The 21,396-nt window shown below is 38.8% G+C and overlaps 1 protein-coding gene across 12 annotated transcripts in view; it reads left to right on the top strand.

Annotated features, from left to right (window-relative positions):
* The first annotated feature begins 407 nt into the window (after positions 1 to 407).
* Positions 408 to 21,396, top strand: part of LOC103155489 (disco-interacting protein 2 homolog A) — an 88,105-nt gene continuing 67,116 nt past the window's right edge. For 9 of the 12 annotated variants that reach the window (XM_016663609.1, XM_016663608.1, XM_016663604.1 and 6 more), the window contains exons 1-2: positions 420 to 612; positions 812 to 992. In XM_016663609.1, coding sequence (XP_016519095.1) covers positions 595 to 612; positions 812 to 992 — 199 coding nt within the window. In that variant the 5' untranslated portion in view covers positions 420 to 594. Of the gene's footprint in view, positions 613 to 811; positions 993 to 21,396 lie in introns of all 12 variants that reach the window. The other 3 variants (XM_016663611.1, XM_016663599.1, XM_016663606.1) reach the window with 3 other exon arrangements.

Below are 21,396 nucleotides of genomic sequence, written 5' to 3'. Positions count from 1 at the left end.
AATTTATGCGCTACTTGCACAATGAACAAGCAAATAAACATTGTGCAAGTGGTCCCCCCTATCTAAGTCTGCTTGTTATAATTCTTCATGTGTAGATTATAAAATGCTTCTAACAATTCTATCAAAAAATACTTTGTCATTAGTCTGATTTTTTTCCTACCATACTTTTTTCTTCCACTCAACTTTTCTTTAATATGCTAAATATGCATTTTTTCAAAAAAATATTTTCTGCCTTTCTGTGGTTCTGGTTTTCTTTAAATTTCATTTACGTCGCAGACAGCACGGGCACGCTTTTGTAAATCTCAGAGTGTTTGAAAGTGCCTCAAAAATATGACAGTAGGAGGCAGGCAAGTTGTGTAAGGAGCTCTAGCACAGAGTTCACAAACACACGCTCACACACATACGAGCTACCCTCGTCGTGAACGCGCACCGTGAGGACTGCTGTTGCTATGATGCAATGGCGACTGCGCCGTGGGAAGCGAGCGAGGAGTTGAATGAGTTTCCTCCACAGTTGAGGACACACAGCCGCCGACAGTCCCTGTGGGGAGCCGACAGCCGCGGACACACCGATAGAAGCCTTTCCGGACTCTGTGCATGGCAACACGGATCCAGGTGTGTCCACTAGCCTTGCAGCTAGCCGTGTCATGAAGGTTGGAGAGATTTCACACACCTTTGCGAGACGTAGCAGCAGCAGCAGCAGCAGCAGCGAGGCAGGAGCGGCACCAACACCCTGTTCGCTCTGAGCCGAAACGCACCCAGGAGCGCCTGTACACTCCGGTTTATTTATTTATTTTTTATTCATTATTATTAGTCACGTTTTGTGGCATTGTCCTCATCACCTCAGCGGACCGCATCGTACTGGACCACCATGGCTGAGAGAACCTCCGCCGGGTTGCTCTCAATGATGCTGGAACCCACGCCGGCGGTCGCGATGACCCTTCCCGCGGAGGTCCGGGAGAAGCTGGCGGAGCTGGAGCTGGAGCTGTCTGAAGGTAAGTTAAGCTCGGACTGCAGGCCAGGGTGTCCTGACTGGGGTCTTCCTTTAGGTGTGACAGCTTTCAGGACCACCGCCCTTTATTTTGACTTTTTGTGTACACTGTTTGAAAACATATCGGCATCACTGTCGCCCCTCTTCTCTGTTTATTTGAAAGAAAAATGCCCCAAATGAACTTCTACCTTTTTGTATCCTCTCATAACAGGGACTTAAAGGTCAGGAGGTTATGACTCGAAATGAATTTAATTCAGTGTTTTTGTCCTGAAGTTTTACAATTGATCACAGATCAATCATATCTGATCAAATGGATCTAACCCAACAACTACACTGACACACCCGTGATACTGATGTATGCTTCACTCAGACTCCTCTGTTAGAAGCATATAAAAGTTATCCATCCATCCATTTTCTATACACCCTTGTCCCTTGGTGGGGTCGGGAGGGTTGCTGGTGCCCATCTCCAGCTAACAATCCGGGCGATAGGCGGGGTACACCCTGGACAGGTCGCCAGTCTGTCGCATAGAAAAGTTATAACTGTATTTATTGTTAAAGCAGCTTTAAGAATTTTTCTTAATGTCAGGTTTTGTTTACTTGCAAAATCCCTTTTAATGCTTCAACTATGGCATTTATTGTAAACAGAGCCCAAAGCATTCAAACAAAGCATTCTGCCAGATCACTCAAAAGGTATTGATCAACACCATTGATTTCAATCTGTTATCTGAAATTTATCTTTGATTAAATAAATATATATAGCCTATATATATTTTTCACATTAGCTCTATGAATGCATAACCACAAAATCGCTTCAACAGGCAAAATGTTGTGTAAGCCACCTCATTGCAGTTTTTTCCTGCATTGTGTCCACTTTCCATTAGCCCTTCCTGCTTGATCCTTCCAAAGATTGGAATTAGATTTCCTCATATTTGCTAATCACAGGACTTAACGCTAAGTTGTTGTAAATCAGCTCCTTACAGCGGGCTCATTGGTTGCTGGTAAGCAGAAATCCTCACAATGCACTAATCTAGTCCTCTGAACAAAAAGAAAGAAGTGCTTGTTTTTGTCCACAAAGGGCTTGTGTTGTTTTTTTGGGTTAATTCAGTGAGACTCATTGTTAAGCTCTTTCCTATTATCTAGTAAAATTAGCTAAGCTGCAATAAAGTTCTGCTAATTAATGACCTACATTAATTCTGATTAGATTTGTCATTTGACCCGTTTTGGTTTTTTTCTTCTTTTTTTTTGTGAGAACAGAGGAGGTCAGGTCTAGAGTCACATTTTAGATGCCACTTTTTTCTCTTTGGGGGTTGTCTCTGCTGCAGAATCCCACCATGGTTAGAAGTAGACCCAAGGTGCATACACTTTAACAACCACATTAGCTGCCTCTGAAGCCTCTAATGGAATACACATGTTTTCAAGAGTGGCTACCCATCTAATCTATATATGTCCAGTTTCCTCTTCCTGCTCTCCACATGTCACATCCTGCTCTGTCCCAGCTCAGATAGCACTGTCTCCTTGCTTTTCTGCCACTGACATCCCGAGTTGTCCCTTTCCAAGTCTTGTCCCTGTTCCGTGTTTGTCTCCAGGCCTCGCTGCCTCCATACTTCCTATATTTCTTTTCTGATCAAAGAAAGGAATGTCATGTTTTGAAGGCTAAAGAGATGACTTCTTTTTCGCTGCTCCCTCACGGACTATTCCTGTTTGCTGCTCTGAACTTTTCACCCCGTAATGATGCTCTTAAAATGCATCAGCCCTTGTGTTGTGTCTGAGTACAGTATATTTTAGGTAACTCATTTCATCAGAAGCAGATGAAAACCTGCAAGTCCTGCGGAAAAGATTTCTACGCTTCAAAACGAGCTCTTCTGCCCGAGACAGAAAATCAAGACACATTTCTCTCATATTGAGAAGCATACCTTGGTTCCTTTTGCATATCTGAGTGAATCACTTGATGTGTGAGTGTCATGAAACATTTTATTCATGCAAAGTGTGATGCACACTATCCTATGCTGTTTATCAGACGGATTTGTCTGAGTAGTATCAGTTTGAGGCTATCCAGCAGCACAGATAGATAATATTCCAGCGTCAGCATCTAGGGCCAGCTGATGTGTGAAATAAACAATCTGCAGCAATCTTATAACTGTAATGGTAGGCAGGTTTTCCTCCAGGGATGTATTCATTTTCAAATTCTCTTGTTTTTGTTTCTATTTTATTGGATAAGTGTTTAAAAGATGTTGCGAAATCTGCTTTGCAGCTTTCCAGTAATTATTATTTTTTTAAATAATGCACCATTTACTTTAGCGAAACAGATGAGATTTCTTATGTGGTTTGTAATTATCATCCAGATAATTCTGCAACTTTCCCAAACTGGATTCACCTCCAATCAAATTCTCAGCTTTGTGGCTATTAGAAAGAACCTGTTATCTCTCATCTGCTGACCTAAATGCAGATGATGGCCAAAAGATAGGGCATAAAGGAGGCCAAGAAGATGGATGATCCCCATTATCTCCTGCAGGGAAGAAGTAGAGAGCGAGACGTGTCTGCTGAGTAATTCATAGAGCTTAGTCTATCATTCCCTGGGTTTCCTGCCTTCCTCCTCCATTTGCTCTCTAAACCCTCTGATTACAACGTCATTTTTAGTCCAGCGCTGCTGAAGTTTGCATGGGTAAATGCCAGAGCTTTGACTTGTCATTGCCCTTGTTTACAATGCTCCCATTGAGCAAACATTTATAGGGGAGTTATGTGTTTTGTCTTGTTTATGGTCACATGAATGCACTGGAAATGTATGCTGAGGAGTGCACAGAAAGTGTGCTGAGGACAGAATAACTAATTCTTTGAAACCTAATACATATTAAGATATTCTTTATCATTTGTCACATTGTTTCATTAAGGATACAGGCTCTAGATTTTTATCTCTGACCTAGAATCTGCTGCTGGTTTGACCCAATTTCCCCATGGAGACCATTAAAGTTTCACTATTTATCTAAGCTGTTAGATAAGGTGCAGCATAATTTGCTGTATTCCAGCAGGTGAACAAGTCTGTCATAGGGTAATAGTACTCATAAGATGAGGACAGATGGTTTCATTATACAGTACAGTTTCATTTGTACTGTACAGTATTACAGTACAAAATATTCATATCTAGATTTTGTAAAGTACTTCTAATATATATATTTGGGATTTTAAATATAGAATAAATGTAAAGTTATACATATCTGAAGAGCTGAGGGGGAATAATAATTGTTTAATTGGCATAAATATTTGTTCAGACTCCTTTACTGTGATCCCCCCCAAAAAATCTAGATTAATGCAACCAAAGGTTTAAAGGTTAGATTATAAAACATCTCAAACACTGACATTCAAAACACTGCTAATCTGCCATGTGAATGTTAAAAGAAGTATGACAGATCTGCAAAAAATATTCTGGAGGAGCTTCAGAGATCAGTTTGTTCATTAGTTGTGCATTCAAACAGTTTTGGCCCTTGTGTAAGAGTGGCAACAAGAAAGGAATTGTTGAAAGAAAGTAATCAACAGTCCCACTTTTAGTTTGCCTCTAGCCATGTAGGAGCACCAGCAAAGATATGGAGGAAGGTGTTCTGTTCAGATGAAATCAAACTTGGAAGTTTTTTGGAATACAAGCAAAACACAAAGTGCAGCGCAAATAAACAAAATGCATGACAATTTTTCAGATTTTTATAAGTAAAAAACCCAATAAAAACATCTTAGTATTTGAAATACAAAAGAAAGTTGATGGGGTATTAATACTAGCACGGATACATTTAAAGCCACTTTATTGAATCTAAGGTTATCTTTCTGCTAGATATGATTTTCTTTTGTCAGCGCTTGTTTTCCAGTTGAACCTAAAACTTGGTCCTTGTCCTGAAAGGAGGGTGTGGTCAGTGGATAGCTTTGGTGGCCAGCTCTTTGTAAACCTCCTCGGTGGAAAGTATGACTGTTCAGGAAACCCCAGTGAGCTGGACTCCCGAGTTTGTTAGGAAAAGACCACATCTGTCAACCACTGTTTAGAGATACGAAATCATTCTGTGGTACCTACTGTCCAAAAGGACATGAAATTAAAGAAAAAAACAGATACCACTGGGCCTGCTGTGAATTTAGCCTGTTATTTCAGACCAAACAATGAATGAATATAGACATAAATTAAGAGCTTGAAGCAAATGTAGAGGATTTAGGATGATTACCGAAGGAGCTTTCAGCATTGCTCCTGTGCTCTGTAATAGGATTCAATGAGAGGAATGTTGAGTCTTTCAGCCTCCAGTTTGGCTGCTGTAGCTGTTCTGAAGTCCAGCAGGAGCTACAGAAGCAGTACTGCTTCACCCCTATCATAGTTTAGTAGGGGTACCATTATAAATATTTCAAGGGTGTGCCTCAGATCAGAGTAAAGCTTCAGATACTTGTGCTGCTCTCAAGCAAAACCACATTTTTCTCACTGCCAACTTGTGCACAAGTAATTGTGTTGTACATGTTTGACTTCATTTACTTTTGTTTGTGCCTCTGGGTGCTTTGTGGAGTCGGTCCTTCCCATTCTTTTTTGGTTACATACCACATAGCTTTGTTTTGTTTTAACCCACCAATGACCTACAGTAAACACTATTGTTTTTCCTGCACGCCTTGCTCTCTTCTCACTCCTTGCCTCTTGTTTTTTTTTAAGCACTCCTCTGCTTCCTGTCTGTCTTTGTACTGTAGGAGCCATGAATATTTAAAGTACTGCAGTATGTCAAAGTGTGTCTGAAATATATATATTTTTTCTTGATTTCCTCAACTCTTGTGGAGTCTACACAGTTTTTATCTTTTCTCCAGATAAAGTATTGGACTTTTTATGTGTTTGAATTGCTCTTATTTGCTGTTACTGGGACTTAAACCAGTGATTATTGTATTATCACACCAGAAGTTATTTTTTTCACTATTTTTATGGAACATTAAACATCCATCCATCCATCCATCCATCCATCCATCCATCCATCCATCCATCCATCCATTCGACCTTTCTTCCTTGCTTGTCAGAAATGTTTCCCACACGTTCACACTAAACCAGATGGAAAACTAAGATTATATTATTGAAAAGTATGATTAAAAAAACAGCTAAAAGTTGATAAAGTGGTTTAATACTCTCATGTTTTTTGTAAATCATATTTGAAATGAAATACATTTTGGGAACAAAATGTATGATTTAACATTACTCTCATCCCATTTTTTGTTGAATTTCTGAAAGTACAGGAAATATTTCAGTAAGGGCCAGCGCGATTTGCTGACAAAACAGGCTATGTTGACCACTTCAAGGATACTCTGTAAATTTCAAGCTCCGTACACCTGATTCTTCTTACTTAAGGCTTCTGTTCTGCCTCAGTGAGCATTACAGAGTTAAATGTTTGCTGCCCTTTCACTTGTTTTGATTTCTCACCTCCTGAAGACTGAAAACTCCACGAAGCACCTAATGGCCTCCTTAAGGCATCGAAAGAGAGTTAAAAAAAATGAGCAGCGCATTTCTAAGTAAATGCTATGGAATATTTTCCGTCCCAGTTCAGGGAGCCAGTTCAGTGAAATCAAGATGCAAATTAAAATGTTTGTGAACGTGAACAGCTGAGAGTTTTAAGAAATGTGAAGAGGTAATATACTTTTTAGATGCCAAAGTAAAAACCTCATTTTTTCACTCAGCATCAATTATTATTGTCTGATGTTTGATTCTAAGCAACCTTGCTTAATGTTTTCCTTCTATAATACTTACATGTTGGTGGGGTGGCCATTTCAAATGACCGTAGGGTCACATTAGTAGCCTCAGCACAGAGTTTTTAAAGTGCTTATTGTGCTTAATATTTCATGTTTTTGCTGTTCTACTGTCTCCATATTAACACAAGTGAGCTGCTTATGAAACAAGCAGCTCATGGTTTCTCAGCCAACTAATGCTAAGATACATTTCACCTTTTAACTTCACCAAATTTCATATTATGAAAAGTTTGTTGCAATATTTGTGCACATAGTAAGATCATCAAGATAATTTTGTATATTTTAAGCCTCACACTGAAGTCTGTAATTCTGTATCAGACTATTTTTAGCAAGAGCTGACACTGACACACACACACTGTGAGCACAATATTTTAATTCAAAATAAAAGCACCACATTTGTGTTTGGGTGAAGAATGAACATTTTTTGTTTAATTCTGGATTTGCTCCTTAACTGACGACTCGTTCTCTTTGTAGCCTCAGTAGGGTTACATAACTCAGTCTGTTAAGTAGCATTCACAGACTTTTATCTGCACTGCATGTCATCGCAGTCCTTATTTCTGAAACACTTTGTTTGAAAGGAAATTAGTTTCATGTATCATGTGATAAAATATATTGCAATAAAAAGTAGAACTGTTGTGACAGTATTGCGTCCTTTTCATTTATAGAGTTGTTTCAGCATAAGCCAATGAGCCAATAAGGTTGATGATAAATTCACTTTTACAAATGTTAAAAGTGGTCGTTGGTAGCATTTTAAAATCCCTATGAATAAAAATGAGTCGTCCCTGTCTGGTCAGGGCTGTCAACACTTAGTGACTTTCTGTGACCTTTTTAGTGGGGGGGGGGAGGCTTGCAGAGTTCAACCTGCTCAGCATGACTTCAACATGAAGAATCTGTTGAACACAGAGAACCAATAAGTTACCTTTTTTTAAGGCTGCCTTGAGAAATAAATAAATATGGTTTCCTGACCATCTCATACACTGTGGTTCATGTATCAGGCTAAGCAAATTCAAATATTAAGCTGCAAGATGGAGTTTGGAGGTCCTCTAAAAGCAGAAGAAGGAACGGTAAAGAGGAGCCAGGAAACATGCAATCCTGTTTTACTTTCTATTTTTTTCTCTGTTTGCTTTGTTTGATCAATATGAGAGCCTGCACAGGTGTTGTGGGCAGATCAGAGACAAATGCGGCTGGCTGGATCAGGAACCTTCCTGGTGGAAAAACAAACAGACAGAAAATGTCTGGAATGTGCTGTGACCTATGAACTTAAACGTGAGCAGAGGGCTTCCCACTACTGGAGGGCACGGCAGCATTAAACAACGCAGCAGATTGCTTTGTATGCTTTCTCTGCCTTTTAAAGAAAAAGAGCTACTTCATTTCTCCCCTTTTTTTACTTCATGCCCTTGGACGTCCCAGCAGATTATGGGAGGGAAGAACCGCGTACGCTGGTTTCATTTTTTTGTTATTGTAGGTCCAAAGGCAGTTTTCTTCCCCTTTAGATGTAAAGCTTAACTTGGCAGACACAACCCGCATACCAGAAAATGTGCGTTCAAGCCTGTACACTCTGTGCAGGCAGACAGTTTTAGGTGAGCTGTGCTGCCGTTGCTCTCCAGAGACTTTTCCCCTGTGTGTTATTTAACTTGCAGTGAGGGAGGAAAAAAAAAGAAATGCAAAGTGAGGGCAAGTTAGGATTGCATGTAAAGCTCTTAAAACACCTCAGGAGACGATTGATTTCTGCAGGCAGTTTTTAGCTAATCTTTGCAGTAAACATCCACATTTTTTTTTTCTAAATGCTCTTATTGGTGCTTTTATATTCGGGTCCCTTGGTAGGAGACAAAAATATTTGCTAAAAAAAATCCTGTTAGAACGAGAACAAGTCAGGCAAATCAGGAGGTACACCTGGAGTAACTTAATCAAGTAATTCTATCAAAAAATGAATAATATGAGCACAAAAGTTGCTGAGCAAGGACTTTATCTCAGAAAGGGCAAAAACAAAAAAACTGATACAATCTAATCCCTGTTTGATCTGACTCAGGAGATTTCACCCAAACTATATTCAGTTACGTCCCGAAAAGAAGACATTTTTCTTTTGTGCAAGAGGAACGAGGGACTGGTGCCGATTAAGTTGTGCCTTTAAGATTACTTCTATAAAATACTATCTTGATAATCCAATCACTGTATATGCTGATGATAGTTTATTTATAATTTTTCCATCTTTAAAGTTTGCCACAGCACATCTGCAGCATTTACAAATTACCCCTCTGTATTTATAATTGCTATTGTGCAAAGAATTCACACAATTTTGAGCTGGTGGTAAGGATTTTTGGGTCTGCAGAGGCCTTTTTAGACTGATTGTGCCTCTCAGAGGATGCTTTAGTTAAAAGTTTAAAGTTATCACTGCTATTTTCTCTAACAGTGACAGAGATGTTTCACTGACAGGAAGCATGGAGCGATGAGTGGCTTTTACTCTGATCTGCATATGAGGACATTTTCTAAGCTGATAACTGGGATATTATTAAGTTTACATCATTTCTTCTGCTTCTGTAAGCACTGTTTTGCAGCCCATAAGTTCACGCTAGAGATTTTGAATAACTTTTCCAAGCAAGGGTTTTGTCTGGAATCTCAGGCACGACTGGACAAACAATGACACGCATATAACTGACCAGTAATCTAATAAAACACACACGAATACTGTTACACGCCCATGCCACGACTCTGCTCTTACTCACAACATTCTTGACATAGAGATCAGAGTCCTGAGCAGCTTGTGGGTGATGTTTACGGCTGTGGTCACATACTCGCCTCATGGTGACCAGTGCGGGCCCGCTGTTTATTCATGAAGGTTTCCCATCCATTGTCCCCTCTGACCACTGGTCAAGGGATTCATTGAACAGCACGGCAATAGGCCTGCCTCTTTAAATGAGGCGTCTCAAGGAAAGTTAGCTGTAACTGAACAAAAATCCACAGATTGTTGTTGTCTTTTGCTCTCATTTGCACTGACTTCAGATGTTGTGGGTGTTGCCAGACTTTTTCAGCATTTCTGCATCTGTTTTTTTTTTTTTCTTTTCTCTTAGCAATCAAATGTTTGTTGTAAGCAGCTGTTTCTATCATCCGTAGAAATCAAAATAGCTGGGAGATCTCTTGTTGCATGACTCCTCACTTTAAGAAATTCTTAATGACAACTGCATAAACCCCTAATATTGCAGCACATAACGACTTCACCCCGCCTGCCATTACAACAGTCTGAAGTCACTAAGAAATAACAGAAAGTTTTGTTGTGATGTCATTCTTTCGTGCAAACTTCCCCTTGAGACCATCTGCTGCAGCTTTAATTCACAAATGTGTGGAATGTGCTTGATAGTTAACCTTATTTCCTGAAAATGAGTGGAGTAACATGACACGGTTGCTTTGTCGTTCCCTACTTAACGAATTTAACACGAAATCAGATTTTATTTTGCTGTTGAAATGGTGAGGCTATGCTTAAATTTAGCAACTAGGACATGATGTCAGAACAATCTGATGATCAGGTGACTTTATGTAACAACATGAGTGAAGTAAGATCATGTAGCTTTGTTATCGGCATTTGTTTGAATTTCTGCATCATGAGTCACAATTGGTGAGTTAAAATTCCTTCACGCCGCATGTTTTTATTTAGATAAAAATGCAAAAGTAAGTTTATTGGAATTAATTTTGTTTTACCAGCGCAACAGTAAACTGAGATTGACAAGGGTCTCAATCTCAGTCTGACTCTGGTAGTCAGACTCTCTGACTACAATGTAAATCTGAAACAGAAAAAAGGCCTGTCACATTTGTCTTATTCAAATAAAGGCATACAATTTCCTAATTTTATTGTGGTTTTGTTGTTTTCTATCTTGCTCGTCAAATTTTTGTCATTCTTGTGGCCTACGGCTGTAAAATTATTTCAAAGGTCACACTTTGGGCACGCTTGGTGTAAGCTAAAAAACAAAACAAAAAAAAAAGCATGAAAATAATAACCAAGTTGAGTTTTGCAGCGTGGTCTGGTTTTCTGGACTATCCAAGTCAAAGCCTTAAAGGGAGTTGTATTTACATGACATTGCTCAAAGGGCCAGCTGATGCAGGAGAAAAATGGGAGTAAGAAGACAAGAGTGGGAGGAATAATGAGGCCTGGGTTTAGAATCTCCTGTCAGACACGGCTGGAGTATGTCAGAGCTTATGAAAATCATCAATTCCTAACTTTTCATTTCTTTTATTTTTAACTTGTTTATACAAGACATGAATGCTCTGGCTCAGGAACTGACAGCAAAGCATTTTTATTCTCACAACCACTGCTCACTTGACATTTTCTCTTTTTCAGTCCATTCTCTGTAAAGCCAAGAGATGGTTGTGTGTTAAAGTCCCACTAAATCAGCATCGTCTGTTATACTCCACCAAAATCACTTAATTTTTCTTTCTTTCCCATTGTGACACTCAGTTTAAAAGTCAGCAAGTCGTCTTCACCATGTCTACAAGGCTAAAGTTCTCCATTTCTCCATGAGCATGGGTTTAATCGGTTCTTTCTCAGTCAGCCCCGGTCAGATTTGTCTCCATTTGCAGATCCTGCGTGATTCCTTCCTGTTTCTCTGGAATCACCTTAGGGGTGGTACGAGATGGCCCCAGGTGGGTAGTGTATTAAAGCGATGAGACTGGCAGCAGACTTTATTGGTTAATTTATTCATCAACAGCTCCGAAGTAGTTTGGGTGATGGTGAACTGCAAGTTGATAATTCAAAGCTTGAGGTCCAAACTTTTTTTTTATCAATTGTGGTGGAAGAGCGCACACATTATCAACTAGATGGGGAAACCCGCAACAAACAAATATGCCAAAAGACTTGTGGAAAACTGCATGCACAAGGGTACACGCATAAAATGACATTATTGGAGAGTCGACCATAACTCGTGCGTGCTCATGATCCCGCCCACATTCCTGCTCACATTCCTGCCTATATTCATGTCCACAGTGTGATGAACACGCTGCCAATGGAGACACACCCAGCTTGGCTAGAATCAAACCAGACATTAATCGGTTAGAGTGACACTTGACTATGGAGAAGGAGCTTAAATAGAGCGAGTTGCTGCCATGGGATTTGCTTATTCAATACTGACCAGGTTTACCTGATAAAGTGGCCATTAACTGTATGTTAGGATCAGCTCAACTTGCCAAAATACAACATCTGACTCTCCCTTTTGGTTCATGACTTTAATTGTCCCTAAACAGGCAGGGGTCAACAGGGTTGTTTGCAAGCCTTGGCCCCTCTTGACTTGATGTTCCTGCTGCTGCATTATGAGAAATTCTCCAGCCTCCTCCAGGCCACAGATGGGCTGAGGTTTAAACTGCACCTTCTCCACAGAACCAACAAAAACAAAATAACAACAAAAACACTGACTACAGACTGAGAGCCATGTGCTACAACTTCTGTCTGGAGACGTTTGTCTGTAAGTCTTGTCTCTGCTTGCATTTTCTCTGTTTACAAGTCTGGCGCGTGCATATGTGTCTCCATAGATGAACCCACACAGTCATTTCCTCCTCTGTTGCTTGTGTCATGCAGCCTGTTCTTTCATTTAGGCTGAATTTGGCCTTTGCAGTATGTGTGGGGGGAGGAGGGGTTATAAATGCTAAAGCAGATCCTGTACTGACTGCCCAGTCTGCGTCTCTTTGGAACTGACCATTCATTCTTGTTCCCTGTTTTTCTTCTTTATTTTTTTTTGTCTCCCTGAAATTGATGGTGGAGGGTCTAAGCTCTGACCGCCTTTCTTTGGAGAAGATGCTGTTGCGAGACTAAGCCTGGGCAAGAGTTTGTTTTTGTCCTGGAATCAGCTCCTCTTGTTTTTGAAGTATCAGCTCACTAGTTCAGCCCCACCCTTGGAAATCCAATACTGGCTCCACAAATAAGGGATATTTTGTCTGTTGCAATGGACCGGTATTTAATAATTGCACTCTGAGATGTTTATTTTAATACAATGTGTTTCAGAGGGATCATGCATTCCTGTTGAGTACAAAATCTTTTCTCTTTGTCCTTAGGAATGGTTCGTAATATTGGACACTTAGATTTAGCTTTTTTGCTTTTTAGTGCTATACTTGTGCTGGATTGGAAACTGTAAACAATAAACTTTCACAACTGTTTACTTAAAGTAGCTTGATGTTTTAGTTGTTACAATGTTTCCAGTTTTTTTTTATTTTGTATGTTAAATAATCTTAAAATGTTTGTAAATTAATTCCTCCTGCTTTACTTCATTTCTTCTAAATATAATTCACTTTCACCGATTTTGTTCAAGGGTCAGCTGGAGGCTTGTTGTGAAGCATTAGTAAACAAACAGAATCCGTTGACGATTCTCCCACCTGAGCTGCACATCAGCCTGAAGTCATTACAATCACAGTGAAACACTGTAGTGGCAGCATCATGCAGTGGGGACAAGTAAGCTGGTCAATGACTGAAACAGGAAGAAAACCTGTTAGATTCTGCAGGACTGGGGAGCTTGTTTAGCTACTAACAGCTGTGACTACTCTAGACCAATTAGTCAAGCTAAAAAGGAAAAAGGAAGTTGAAAAGGTCAAAATTCAGGCTTAAATCCAATTTAAGTATCTGTGGCAACTCTTGCAATTCCTGTCCACAGATGCTCTGCGTCTAATTTGACTGAGCTCAAGCTATTTTACAAAGAAAAATAGGCTAGAATTTCATCCTGCACATCTGATGGAGACTTTTAAGAAAAGATTTGTAACTATAATTGCAGAAAAGGGTGTTTAAATGAACACAACTACATGCCATGCTTTTAAGATTTTTAATTTTGTATTCGTTTTCTTATACTTCAAAATATGTGCTGCCTTTTGTTCACAGAAAATAAAAATAAAAAAAAAAATAGTGAAGTTTGGGGTTATTATGTGACAAAACACCTGCAGGTTTTGCCACGCTGAAGGTGTGTAGCACTTTTCTTCCGGGTCAGAGGGTTGCCTCACTTGCTGAGTGTTTGCTGTAAAATGCCTCAAAGGTCTCAATTGCTTCACATTCCACAAACATATTCAGTTGTTTCCCCTGTGAAATCTGGCATTTAAGTGAGGAAAAAAAAAAACTACAATAAAACTCATGTTACAATGTGTTTGACAGAAAGAAGTAAACAGACTCCTGTACTAGATGCTGTTCTGTTTTGTTTATGACCTACTGTTATCTCACTTACATCTGTAGGAGTGTCTCCCTGCAGAAGGTACATTTTATCTTTGAAGATATACTTCAGAGCTTTGAGGTATCCCATTTGTCAGAAAGATGGTTTACATCCAATTTAACTTCGGGACTTTGGGTTGCTGCAGCTATTTGCAGCACAGATGTTTAAGAGCTGCCTGCTGTTGATCTCTCTTTCCTCTGTTTTGCTTTTAAGTTCACGTTGCTCACCTCAGCTCACCTCAGGCTGGAGTTTATCTCATTTTATATATTTATTTTTGTCTGGGTTTCCATTCCTTCTGTCTGGCTGTCAGGATCCTTCTGGAGAGGCTCAGTCTGGGGTTTCACCACCGACAGTAATCCTAGAGGTTTCTGTGGGGAGGATATTGATCGAGAAGCTGGAGGATTGAAAAAGAGCAGATGTGGAAATGGTTGAAAAATTTAGTCAGGAGGAGGAAACGGGGTAAATTAAAGGAAAAACCTGCAAATTATTTGTCTGTAGCATTAGATTATTGAAGTTTATTTTAGTTTACAAGGTGAGAAAACTGAGTTAAATTTAAATGATCTCTAACTGGGATGAAATGTAAGGTACAAATCAATTTAATTTTTGTAGCTACTGAATTCCTATTTTTTTGGAAGTCCTTTCTAGATTTTGTTGCGCTAAAAAGATAGGATTGGAAAGGGCTCTTGAAAAATGTAACATTTTTGGTGATGTTACAGAGCTCAGTGTTGAGGCAAAGACACTCACACTTTGCTGTCTTTTACGGAAGGTAGTGGATTTTAGGGAACATCTGCCCTTGTTTCTGTACATTTGTGTAAATTACAGCCAACATAAATTGCTTTGAATTCTGAGAGATCGGTGCTGTTTGAGTCCTGATTATACATAAAAATAGAGTTGGCTGAATGCTGCTGGTAATTTGGATGCAGAAGAAGAAAATTTAAGAAAGTGGATGATTAGGTGGACATTGAGTGTTCAGTAAGAAACCCTATAGCAACTAAAAAGCCTTGATTAATTTATTCAGTATAACTAGCAGGACGTAAAAAAATATGTTGAAAGGAAATATTACTCTTAAAATTTATTACAAATTAGAATGGTACATAATTTAGGAAGTATAGACTATGTATAAGAATTTTACAGTATAGTACATGGACTATATTGTAAAATTGGCCTAATTTCTCTGTTTGATTTGTTTTTGTTTTTGCATCTGCATGGATGCAAAAACAAAAACTGTGTTGTGAATATTGTGCAAAATATTGAATGCCCCCCTAAAGACACTGGCCTGATAAAACTGAACCATAGTAAAAAAAAATCATACTGACTTTATGCCAGTTGTTGGCTGTGTTTCTAAGCATTACATTAAACTTAGTAAACAGGGGACCGCTCAGATTTGTACATGATTGACACATTTAAATTAAAATGAGCTCAGCAGGTGCAATCAGCTCTAAACAAATGTTAGATTTTAATTCGATCCAGATTTGCACATTGCAAATCGACGGGTGAACATGTCATCTATATCATCTGCATAATTTATTAACTAAAAACTAGGTTGAATTGTACTTTATGACCAGGAGCGCTTGTTTTTGTAGAGATTTGTCACTTTTCTTTCACATCTGGGAGCAGCCTAACAGTTGGCCTCAAATCATGTGGTGAAATCAGACGTTTTCAAATAGATCAGATATCAGTCTGCTGTTAGATCTTTGTTCCCACACAAGCACTGACTTGAAGCACCTAACATTTCATCTGCTAGAGGAAGCAAAAACAGATCCCACAACAGCTGAGCTAGAAATGAGATACAATCTTTTAGATTAATCATCTCATAATGCCCTGAAGGAAATATAAAGTGCTATGTTTCATCATAATTTAGAAAATGCTGCTATGCGTTTGTCCTCATTAGACTTAACTGATGTAGAGTTGTCTTCAAGTGTCGATTTGATCTACTGTGAAAAAGGTGATTTTTTTTTTCATTCTGTGAATGCGTGGTATAAAGTATCAGCCTGTAATAAGCCAGAATTAAAGAAACAATTTACATAACACATATACAGAGTGTGACTGATGTCAATTGTTTGATCTAAATATGTCATTAAAGAATGTATGTATATTTCAAGCAAAGACTTAATTAAAATAAGGCTTTTGTTTCAAGGAAAGGCAAAGTGCTAGTTCAGTCTCATTGCTCAGCATTATCAGCTGCAGCTCTTATTCAACACTATATGTAATAAACCTTCAAGCCACAGGGGAACAGTAAAGTTTTCCACTTTCACTCCTGTGAAAAGTGGTTGTTTGTGCAATTTGTGAGCTTCCCATCTTCAGATAAGGGCTTCTGAAGCAGCTTTATCTCAGTGTTTGTGACGGCGCCGGAGCAACCAAGCTTGCCTGTTCTGAAACATTTATCTGCTTTCTTCACTCTCTCACCTTAGCTGCACGTGAGCTGTCTGAAATTGCAGCATGTGTGCAAGCGTTTAAACGTGTCTGCCTGAGTGAATGAGGGTGATCCTGTGATTGCGGCTGGAATGTGTGCTGCAGCAAAGCACAGTCACGGGTCAGCAAGTGCCTGAGTTAGTCGTGCACTTCCTCACTCCACCTCCCCGCCCGTATCTGTCCAGGAACTGGGGAGCTTGCCAACAAATGGGATGGCTTAGTGTAACAACATGCTGTAAAAAAAAAAAAATCCCATAGACCTTTAAGTGTTCAGAGGTGATTAGATGCCGAGTCTTTTTTAAGTATCTTTGTATAATTCTGCGTTGTCTTCATGAATACACAACATGATTCTGCCTCTACTATGTTTATTAATGGAGATGGTGATCCCTAGCTATGGATCTCTGTAGCTCTTCTAGAGTTACCATGCGTTTATTGTCTTTTTCTCTGATAAATGCCCTCCTTACTCAACCTGTCTGCCTCTGGGTCTGCAGCTGTACTACTGTATATTTTTGTAGTTTTTAGATGATGGATCTAACTGTGTTCAATTGTTCATTAATGTTCTCTGACAGGCCTCTGAGGCTGTCAAAGCTCTACTTATACTAAGATTCAATTTCTCTCACTGTGTGATTTCTGGAAACATTTGTTTGGACTGGATTTCATTTAGTGGTATAAGTGAATACAAATACATGGCATGCTTCACATTAAATCTCAATAAAATGCATTAAAGTGAGTGGAAGTCAAGTGCAAAAATGTGAAATTTACACAGGCCATGAATACATTTGGGTAGGCAAAGCACTCATAACTAAAGTGTTCCCAGTTTGTTAATGTTTAATGTGTTCCCTCTGTGACTCAGTCCTCATATGATGGGTGATAAATCATATTTTACAGCACAGAGTTCTGTTTGCTATATAGAGTTCAGTCAAGCAAAGAAACTGTCCTGAGGCCCAAACAAGATCCACAAGTTTCCTAATTAAATTCCCGCTCCTTCAAATGTTCGCCTGCTTGCACGTACTTCATTAAACTTTCTGCTCTCTGAAGTACAGCAGCTGGCTCTGCTCAGGTTTGTTCGGCTGAAAATAACTCAAGCCTTTGCTGTGGTCAATATTAAAGGACTTTATTGTTGTGAAGATCTTTTTGGTTTGAAACTTTTTGCTGTGAGGGCACCGGTGTAAACATTGTTATCAGGCAGTGAGCAGAAGGAAGTGTCTATCAGCACCTGAGTGATCAAACTTCAGCTCTCCTTCTCAGTGGCATTTCCGTGGTCTGGATGTTGAACAGAGGTTATTAATGCGGACAAAAAAGTTTTTTTTCTTTTATGCACCCAGATTGAAATGAGTTATATTGAAAGGTGAAGAGAAGTTGATTAGCTTACAGTATATATTATTATTTGTTACTTTTAACCTGTTGTGTCAGTCAGGTTGTTTGCTAGTCTCCATGCTAATTCATGAAGTCATGTGTAACAGAAAAAAAAAACAAAAAAAACACCCCTCTAGGCCATTTAATCCCGGTCAGAGGAGGCAGTTTTTTCCTTTTCCTACACAACTTCATCTCTAAACTGGAAGTTGCATGGTGCACATTTTGACATGGCTTGTAAGATGAAGGTCTTCATTGCAACTGATGAGCTGACATTTACCAAAGGTCAGTGATTTCACACCTCTGGCTGGCACCCTGCTAGGTTGTTTGCCCGAAATGAACAGAAGGTCTGAAATTAACATCAAATTCTGGAGGAAGGCTATATTGGTTCATTGGCGTTTTGCCTAGAGAACTTTATTGCTGTGTTTTCTACTTGAAAAAGTATTCATGCCCCTGAAATATTTTGACATTTTGTCATTCCACAACCTTAATGGTTGAGATTTTACCTGATTATCATATGAAAAGTATCTCGAGCTCACTCAGATCGGATCTATTGCAGATCTGACTGAATGTTTAGGATCGCGATTCTGCTGGAAAATAAACATCTACCCATTTCATCCAATCAACTCTGAACAGCTTCTCCACAGCCTTATGCTACCACCACCACCATGTTCCACAGTGAAGATGGTGATTTAAGGGTTAAGTAGTTCCAAGCAGGTCAGTAACTTCAGAGCCCTTTCTTCCTCATGCCTGATGTATTCTCCACATGACTTGTGGCTAATTCAATCAATACTTCACATTGCTTCCTCTCAAAAGGGCCTCTTTTTTTCTTGGCACTCTTTAATAAATGCCACGTTTTTGGAGTGCATTGCTGACACTTGTGCTGTTGAAATATTTGTCCCTCAGAGCCGTATATTTCGGCAGCTCTTCCAGAGTTCCAATGGGCCTCTTTTCTTCACGAATCAGAATTTTATTTGTAAAAACATTCATTTTTCTCTCACCCTCTAATTTAGCAAATTAAGGTTCTGGTTTTAATGTGACAAAATTTGAAAAAAACTGAAGAGGCTTGAACCTTGAAGTATTGGCAAGGCAGTGTAATTGAGCGACCAATGATTGGGATTGTGTCATAGCCTCTTAAACTTCTCCATTCTATCTTGTCCAGCTTTTTATTTTTCTCAGGAGTCATATAACCCAAACAAAAGACAGTTTCTGTTTTCCCTCCTCTAACTTGAGGAGACTGAAATGGCTGGGAGATGATACAGACCTATGACATGTCACCTCAGGACATACTCAACAGTAGCTTTCACCTGAGAAAGATGTGAAAGGTAAACACTAAAGCCATTGGAAAGGGAAACACAAGCTGGACAACAAGTGTAAGGAAAGACAGAATACAAGAGAAACCTGTGGCGAATTCATCTTTTCCAGCATTCCTCATCTTTGGTGTAAAGTTGAATGTGGCAGATCTCCAAACTTCCTTTTCCCTGATGTCATCCAACATATCTCTGATTTTGCCTCGCATCTTGCCTTTCAGTGTTTGCGATACGGCAACCAGATGACTGGCTCGCAAAACTATCCAATGATGTAGTGTTTTTTTTTTGTTTTTTGTTTTTTTTGTTTTGAAGAGCCATTTTCACCATACATGGTCACAGTGAATAATGTGTTACTCAACAATGAAACAAGGTGGAACAAAAAACTTTTTTTTCTTGAAGGTCTTTTTTTTTTTTATCAGACCTTCAAGATTTTGTCTGTTTTTCGTCCAGAAGAAAATGCAGCTATTAAAGTTTGCTTAAGCAACACAATATGTCCTTCAGTTAGAAATAAGGCTCTTAGTTTGGCAAAATAAACTTTGAAACCAATACAATTTGAGATCTAATGATTCTGTTAATTCTATATTCATGTTTAACTCGAGAACTTACAGGCTTTCAATTGTCTCTTTTTTATTGTTTCTTTTATTCTCATCACAAAAAAAGATAGTTGGGACATTATCTTATTACAGTCTGCAAAATCAATAACAGTGATATATGAGCCAGGCTTTTAAAAAAAAATTACTATCAAAGTATGCACAGAAAGCTAACTTCTCATTCATGTTGCTTGTGATTTTATCTCGCCCCTCCAAAAAGCCATGCAGCTATACTTCATGGTACCAATTTTTTTAAAGTCGTGGCATATTCCAACATTGATGTATCACATATATTTTAGACTGTAGTTATGGTTTTATGTACCTAATAACACTTTTTCACCTTTTGCAATGATGATTTCAGTATGAGGAAGACTGTATTGACTGCTTGAGCTTCCTGTCTTTCCCAACTGTCCCAGTAGAGCTGCTTAAAGAGCAGGTGACATGCTACACATTGAACTTTATGCCTTTCAAAATAGAGTTTTTTGGAAACAGGAGATTTTTCTTTTTTGTCAGCTTTGGCTGTGTCAAATTTAAATGTTACAAGCGAAGGTCTCAACAAGTCCTATCAAAATGGGAAAACAACATACTAACATTAACTTAAGACTTTACCAAACTATTCCAAATGAAAGCATTATCAGGAGAAAGTCATGAGTTCATCGAATATTGTCGCTGTTTGTGTGTAGTTTGATATATCTTTAGAAACAATAGTACAGAAACGCACTTTTCATGCAACCCCTTGTAGGAACTTTATTGCAGGTTTATTAAATTAGCTAACCCCACGGTAGAGATGAATATTGTTCAGCACTCTGGTTGTTCTAAACTCTGGTTGAGAAAAGAAACCTGATGCTGTTGAGAAAAACTGATACTACTGCATTCTAAAGGTTATTGTTGAATGAGTTGAGGCTACACAGAAGCTAATTTATTGCTGATGAAATGCAGTGTGTTAACCCGAGTTAGTCTGTAAAAGTATACTTGGGATTTACCGTTAGAAAGTATCTAATTAGATTACTGATGGTTGGTAGTTGTTGGTCGGCTACTTTCTTCACTGTGCATTTTGCTTTTATGTATAGTTAAGTTTTTCTTCTTTCATTGGAGTTAGTGTGGTTTTAAGATAAAGTGTGTTGTCTTGCCATTAATGACATAAATATTCTTGATTCCTTTTAAAAACCCAGGCTCTGAATTCAACTCCTTTGCTTTGATTTTTTTCTTGCTTTGATTTTCTATGCAGCTGTGCCCTCATTATTTATGCCACTGTCTCTACCATCATCTCCCACCTTTCCTTTGTATCTGTGAAATGTTATGCTCTGTTCTTTGCCTGTAGTTAATTTTTCTTTATCTCTCCATTTTACTCAATATTGTTTTCCTTGGACCTCTTTCTTCATACCTCCTGTCATCAGACTAAATGCATCCAAAATAATTCAAAATACTTTAGCTACGCTACATTGAAGATTTAGTGGATGATATATGAAAGCACCTCCCAGCAGAAGAGAAAAACACCTTCTATCTTATCTATAAGGAGTTGTTTTGCAACTATGTAGGACATTGGAAAGACAGAAGACAGCATTTGTATTCCCTCTTTGATGCATATTTGTACTGTAAATATGAGCGTATCGGACGGAGAGTTGTTTTCCGGGCTATCTATAAAACAAAATCTATCAGTTTAACTTCAAAACTTTTCAATACTTGTCATAAAACAAGGACAGACAGCCAATATAGTCAAGACTATCAGTGGTTCCCCTACACCCTGTTCTTGAAGCACATGTTTACATTATAATCCCTACATCACAAGGGCTTTGTTCTAACCATCTCTCTCATTAGACCTGGACATTGTGCTA

This window comes from Poecilia formosa, unplaced genomic scaffold (assembly GCF_000485575.1).
Source record: "Poecilia formosa unplaced genomic scaffold, Poecilia_formosa-5.1.2 Scaffold431, whole genome shotgun sequence".
Classification (NCBI taxonomy): Eukaryota; Metazoa; Chordata; class Actinopteri; order Cyprinodontiformes; family Poeciliidae; genus Poecilia; species Poecilia formosa.
The sequence above is the reverse complement of the archived record's forward strand: the minus strand, read 5'-3'. Positions and strand labels throughout refer to the sequence as shown.